The sequence below is a fragment of the Sinocyclocheilus rhinocerous genome, unplaced genomic scaffold, assembly GCF_001515625.1.
Source record: "Sinocyclocheilus rhinocerous isolate Xijiao unplaced genomic scaffold, SAMN03320098_v1.1 scaffold2052, whole genome shotgun sequence".
Classification (NCBI taxonomy): Eukaryota; Metazoa; Chordata; class Actinopteri; order Cypriniformes; family Cyprinidae; genus Sinocyclocheilus; species Sinocyclocheilus rhinocerous.
In genome coordinates, this window is record NW_015664223.1 from 76,158 (window position 1) to 83,598 (window position 7,441).

General features: G+C 34.7%; 1 protein-coding gene across 4 annotated transcripts in view; it reads right to left on the reverse strand.

The window, feature by feature from the left end:
* Positions 1-350: 350 nt before the first annotated feature.
* The window catches only part of fancb (FA complementation group B), a 38,461-nt gene continuing 31,370 nt past the window's right edge, over positions 351-7,441 (reverse strand). For 3 of the 4 annotated variants that reach the window (XM_016540765.1, XM_016540767.1, XM_016540764.1), the window contains 4 exons: positions 5,120-5,505; positions 3,376-3,604; positions 1,913-2,278; positions 351-757 (listed from right to left, as the gene is read on the reverse strand). In XM_016540765.1, the coding sequence (XP_016396251.1) occupies positions 676-757; positions 1,913-2,278; positions 3,376-3,604; positions 5,120-5,505 (1,063 nt within the window). In that variant the 3' untranslated portion in view covers positions 351-675. Of the gene's footprint in view, positions 758-1,908; positions 2,279-3,375; positions 3,605-5,119; positions 5,506-7,441 lie in introns of all 4 variants that reach the window. The other variant, XM_016540766.1, reaches the window with a different exon arrangement.

A 7,441-nucleotide genomic window follows, 5' to 3' on the forward strand; every position in this document is an offset into this window, starting at 1 on the left:
ATATTTTTACAAAATTAAATATATATATATATATATATATAAAATGTTCTTGTAAAACACATACTGCAATATTTTTTGTTTTATTTACAACATCAATAAAATTGTTTTTACAATATCTACAGATACATATATAGATAGAAATAAAATAATTCTTCAAAGGTTTAAATAAAACTATTTCTCTGTATATTTAGTATTTCTGTGTTTATTTATATACTGTAAACAAAAACAGAATAAACAAAATAAACAAACTTTGAAAACAAAACAAAAATTTGTATATTTCAGAGATTTATATATATGCACACACACACACACACACACACACACACACACACACACACACACACTCGAACTCACATTTACATGTAGGATTTATTTGGAAATAATTTACACACTTAAATTGCTATTAAATTCCACAAGTTACAACAGCAAATAATGTGAAATTTTGGTAGAAAGCAGAAAGACTGAAATACAGTATAAAGAACCTCATATTTATTTTTTAAAAAAATAATTGTCTTCAAGGCTTTTTGCATCCAAGCGTTTATTTTGAACAGTAAACGCACAAAGGATTGCTGGAAGCGAGACACAGGCGGTGATGGAGAATCTGTGTTTCTGACGCTCTGAGGGCAGATGAAGAGTCGTCTCTGAGCTATTAGAGCCGTGAAGCCCTGGAGAACCTCAAGACCAAACCAGACTCTCGATCTCCAGCAGAAGCTCACGGAGACGTTCATCATTCGGCGCAGATTCAGATCGACAGCCGCTGAAAGATACAGAGCTGTCATTCAGAGTAACGTGTTATTTTATTTATTTGATCAGGCTGTGATGCTCCTTGTGCTTCTTCGACCTCTTTACCAAGCCATTTTAAAGGAATAATTCAACTCAAAATGCAAATTCTGAAATCATTTACTCATCTCATGCCATTTCAAACCCCTAAGCTGTTATTTTTCATCACTTCTGTCAAGCTCCAAAAATGGCAAAAAGGCACCATATTTGTCAATATTATGTTTATATATATATATATATATATATATATATATATATATATATATATATATATATATATATATATATATATATATATATATATATATATATATATATATATATATATATATATATATATATATATATATATGTCAATATTGTCATATTTTTATATTCATTATTTGCATTTCATTTATTAAAAAAAATATTCTTATTTTAACTTTTTGTTAAAAAATGGCTTGTGCGTTTCTGAAGTAGTGATATTTTGCATGACGAACAGAACAAGTGTTATTATCATTAATTTAAAAAAACATTTATATTAAACTATTAAAATAGATGTTAACTATGATAAAATATGAAAACCTGTCAGTTATGCTTTTATCAAATATTACTCACTTTTCTAGTTTTCATTTAGTTTAATTCGAAGTGATTTTGATCAAATTTAAAATAATGAAAAACAAAATTATATGGATAATAAAAACTAAATAGACATTTAAAACAAAAAACTAATAAAACTGATAACAATGCAGGATAAAATTACTAAAATAAAATAAACTAAACCTAAAAAATAACTAAATACAAAGTGAAATAAAAATAAATATACATTTAAAAATAACAAGTAGTAATAAAACCTAAAAAAATGTTTTTTCTAAAACTGAAAATGAAAGTGGACCACAGCTCTGAAATCTAAATTGAGAAAAGATTAAATAAATAAAATTACAAAAGTTCTGATGTCACTGGAGACAAACGCCATTGGTTGTCACATGACTGACCATAACATGTTTAAAATACAATTTTAGAGCTGCAGTGGAGAGTCACATGAACTAATGATAATTTTTTGGCGTATCTTAGCTGGTATTTTTATGAGTTTGCCAGAACAGCACACAGGTTTGGACAGGCGGGACGGTGAGTTTGATGTTGCTTTACCTACAGACGAGGAGCTTCCATCAGAGCGGCTTCATCTGCATCCAGCTGCGCGTGAATCATGCGCTCTATCAGTCTGCTGTAGCGCGTCTCGTCCAGCAGGGGGCGGAGCCTCTCGTTGCACCGCCCCCGTTCTTTAAGCCACTCCTCCCTGAGTGTGTGGAGCGTCTGTGACTCCGCCTCTCCTCTCCTCGCTCCCTCATCAGTGCGCAGCGCTGAAGACGCCTCCTGCGTCACAGTGTGGATCTCTGTCTGCAGAGTCTGAGCCAGAGATCCAGCGCAGAAGCTCGGCCTCTCCAGCGGCTGCACGTCATGTGACACGGGCAGAAAGTCACACAGCGAGTGCAGGAAGTGCAGCAAACTCAGCTCATCCCTGCGGCAGAACACAACGAATCACGTTCATTCAACAGCAACACAGTTTCAAAGAGATTTATGGGTTCTCAAGTTCATGTCGTTCAAGCAAAAATCTTCCAATGAATCAAACTTTTAGTTAAAATTAATGAAATGAAGTCCATTTTGTTATCATTTATTCATCTCATGTCATTTTAAAGAAATATGCTGTTATTTTTTTCAGTGACCACATGAAAAAAATAAATCATAAAAGTACCATAATAGTTCATATGGCTTTTAAAATTATTTTTATTCTATTTTTACATCTCAATTAAAATTATATCTGTATTCCTAATTTTTTACGAATATTTCCTTTTGTAAATTTATTGAAGTGCCTTTTTTCATATATGAAATCCATTTTATTTTATCGCAAATTCCATTTTATTTTTTCCCAAATTGCATTTTTTTTCTAGATTGCATTTTAATAGTTACGTTAAAATTCAGTATTAATTAAAATCATGAAAATGTTTACATTTACTAAAAGTTTAACAGAAATGACATTTCTAAATTTCTTTCATTTTAATATTTCTGGATTGTTTTTAATTGTTTAAATACATTTTTAACAAAAATAAAAAATCAAATTAATAATTAAGCATTTTAATGATTTATTAAACTTTATAAAACAATAAGGCCTACGAAATTCATTTAAAATAGTTTAATAATTTTGTATTATTATTATTACTACTTTAAGAAGTATTGTCTGCTGTACAATAGTAATATATTTCTGTCAGAATTTCTTCAAGTTAAACCAATAATTTATTTTGGCAGGTTGTAGTGAATATCTTTGAGAGTTTTTTTTGTGTATCAGTGTATCTAAATATTATTTTCATGACTGGATTCTGCGATTCTGTCCATCATAGGGCCATATATATATGTATGTATGTATGAAGTTTAAACAACATATTATATACTGTATATATATATATATATATATATTATTGACACTGAAGTGGTCAAACCTGTTCATTATAAGGATGTGTCCTAATACTTTTGTCCATATAGTGGATCTCGGTTTCAGTGAACGTGGCAGATGAGCAGAAAGTCACATGACTGAAGCAAACTGATAGTCCATGTTTTCACCTGCAGTAGACGCTCAAGACGCCCTGAAACGGTGAGTTCTGCTCCCAGCGAAAAAGCCTGACGCTCGACGGGTCTGCGGTGAAGCGTGGGTCGATCTCCAGCCTCTCGAACCGCAGCGACTCCTGCAACCAGCCCTGCACATCCGCCAGCGTGTGACGCGGACACTCCAGCCGGAAAAACCACACGTCCAGCAGCGCCAGCAGGCTGAGGAGATCCTCTCTGGCCTCGTCTGAACACACAAACCATCAGAGAACACCTCTGTGAATAGAAACTGCAGATGCCGATACCGATAACAATACCGATACTGAAACCGATAGTTTGGTTTTCAGAATCACAAGGAAAAAAAATATCTCCCAAGTAATGCTGTAAACTGTACAGGAACACTCATTTGGTACATTACTATAATATTAGAGGTTAAAATTAACAACAGAGCCCAAACTACTATATTCAACCGCTATTTATTTTTAAATATAATAATCACACAGATAAAAACTGAAATGTTTGCATACAACTCAATTGCACATTTATCATAAAAACTTGTCTTCATGATTTAGTCAAACGTACATATATAATTAACAGTAAATAAGCTCCTAGTGTAAGCTAGTGTTTTAATGGCTAACTAACCAACTGTGAACACTGGATAACTTTCCTGATTTTTTATTTAATCACACAGATAAAAACTGAAATGTTTGCATACAACTCAATTGCACATTTATCATAAAAACTTGTCTTCATGATTTAGTCAAACGTACATATATAATTAACAGTAAATAAGCTCCTAGTGTAAGCTAGTGTTTTAATGGCTAACTAACCAACTGTGAACACTGGATAACTTTCCTGATTTTTTATTTTTTAAATGAAATTTCAAATTACACATGAACCACACCAAAAAAAAAAAAAAAAAAAAAAACTATGATACAAAAAAGTATATTTTATTCATTATTGATGAGAAATGTATTATTTTATTAAATTTATAAGATATATAAATATAATCAAATATATATATAATTATCAAATATAAAATCAAATATATTATTATATAAATAATAACTCAAATATAATCTGAGAATTACCAGTATTAATTCCATTGGAATGAATGTAACTGAATTAAATTCCTTTGAATTCATAACTTATGATATGAATGAATAAATTCATTTTACTTGTATAAACTTCTACTTTCAGATGAAAAAAAATACATCTTTCATGCTGCAATGGTTCATCAATAGGTGCATATATTCATGTTTAGCAACAAAATCCAGTCTCAAAAGCGTGCAAGATATTGGTAAAAGGCTAAATATTTTATAAAAGTTTTTTGACACTAATATAACTTCATAGATTTTATTTTTACCATCTAATGACAGCCCATACATACTCGGGACAAAAATGACCCGAACACGAAATGGATATATCGCTCAAAAAAAAAAAAAAGAAAGAAAGTGTCTTTTGGGGGGTTAAAGCATTTGCAAAGTTTCATTCACTTACTAAAAACTATGCATTTTTTTAGAAACTTTTATCTCTTGCAGGTCAAAACTAACCTGAATACGTTATGAGAGTAAAAATGAGATTGTGTTATCTCATTAACTTCGACAGCCCTAAATTCCACACAAAAGACGTTTACTTCACACGTGAGTTACAGGATATAATCAGCTCTGACCACCGGCAGTTTTTAAGCAATCAGTAATTATCGGCCGATATATCGGTGCATCCTTACTGTAAAATGCTACTCATAAGGCCGTTTTCTCACCTGTGTTGAGTCTGTGCTCCTGTAACAGTCGTGGATGCAACTTTCCCATGGAAATATCTTCTAGATCCAGCGAGATCTGCCCGCAATGTTGAGAAACCCGAGCACATTCTCCCGCAGCAGATCCGGGTGATTCTTTGGAGCTGTAATGGAGCATGATGGGACATCTGACGCAGCCCGAGGTTAATAAAGGAGCCGCGTCAGTCACAGCGACCAGGGCGAGTCTTGATCCGCTTCTGTCAGCAGAACAATCGGAGCGTCTGATCTTCACCGGCGACGGGCCGTGAGCGACCGGATACGGCAGGATCACAGTCTTAGTGTTCAGAACAGGAGCCGCGCCGGTTTGATGAGAATCCAACACAATCGAAGCACTAATATTCATTACAGACCTACAAAACAATCAGAAAAGAATTATGATGATGTCTTGATATTAATGCATTTGATCTGAAATGTGACCCTCGTGACCCTGGACCACAAAACCAGTCATAAGGGTCAATTTTCTGAATTGAGATTTATACATCATCTGAAAGCTGACTAAATAGGCTTTCCATTGATGTATGGTTTGTTAGGATAGGACAATATTTGGTCGAGATACATGGCAGCGGCCCTATAGAATCCCAGAATCTCGTCGGCAAACCATTGAAGAGGAGGTGAACAAAATACTTCAATTGGGAGTCATCGAACCTTCCTCCAGCCCATGGTCTAGCCCGATTGTGCTAGTCCCTAAACCTGATGGCACCTTCCGCTTCTGCAACGACTTTCGTAAGCTAAATGAAGTGTCGAAGTTTGACAGCTACCCCATGCCTCGAGTAGACGAGCTCATTGAACGTCTGGGTAGGGCCCGGTATATATCCACACTGGACTAAACAAAAGGTTACTGGCAAGTACCCCTCTCCACGTCGGCAAAAGAGAAAACCGCCTTCAGTACTCCCTCAGGACACTGGCATTACCGGGTCCTACCTTTCGGCCTGCACGGGGCACCAGCCACTTTCCAAAGGCTGATGGATCGAGTGCTCCGACCACATCAGGCCTATGCAGCTGCTTACCTGGATGATGTGGTCGTCCACTCTGAAAGCTGGGAGGATCATTTACTTCGCCTGAGGGGAGTGCTTACTGCCCTCCGTCAGGCTGGACTAACGGCTAACCCTCAGAAATGCCATCTGGGACTTTCAGAGGCACGGTACCTGGGTTATCGAATCGGAAGGGGACTGATTGAACCGCAAGAGGGAAAAGTAATTCCATTGTGTTCGGTTTATGAATGTTACATTGTTTTCTTTGTTTCCTTTTGGTTTGGCTATTCTCCTCTACAGTAGAAATATAATAAAGATGGTGTATTGAACTTTGTTCTAACTTAACTTGTCTTAAGACACAGAATAGCTTATATTCATTTTGCCAAACAAGAACTTCATGACGGTACCTTGGTTTTTTTTCTTTCTTTCTGTAATTCAACGGCACGTTGTCAGTTATTCCTTCCTTGTAGGCTATTATTATTATGCAAAGATGAAGTCGACGATGCTGATTAGCCATCTCTGCAGTACGAGAGAAATGCACCTTTCATATAGTCCTACAGCATTGCAAACGCTGCAGCCTGTTCATTATCAGAATAAAATACAGTCAACCAAACATATAGATACACTAGAGAATCTAGATACACTGGTTAATTAAAACAGCACGTAGTACAATCCGTTCCGTTCAGCCTGAGCTCGGGCCAAGCACATATTTGCTCATGTGAAGAGGACGATTTTTCATGTGAAGAAGACCATTATTTATTTTTTTTGGAAAGCGGGTTAAGTACAAAGCCTGGTTTACATAGGCCTAATAAATAATAGTCTGTTGCATTCAAATTCAAATAGCCAACATTGTGAATATGGAAACATTTGGATTCGTGCCAAATGAGAGAGTAAGAAAGAGGATTATAGGGCCAAACAATAAAAATAAAAATAAAAAACATCTCCAGAATAAAGTCATTAGCCTATAATGCGAGATTAAACTCATTAAATATCCAGAAAAATGTAGAAATAAAATATTGAGAATAAAAATAATTAAATTTCGAGAATAAAGTCGTTCATCAGCATCGTCAACTTCATCTTTGCAGACACTGACTCAGAAAACAGTTTAGTAATAAGTAGCCTAAATAAAATATGTTCTAGCTATTTATGCGATCCGCTTGAGCGCGGAATAGGCTATAGCCTATAAAACGCTCGTTTAGTAGCTATAGTTTAGTTTAAGTTAATTTAATAGTTTAATTAAATATAAACGTGCGATTACTAATGGCTTAAATGAGCGACTATAATAGCCCTTTTAATAATAACAATAATAATAATA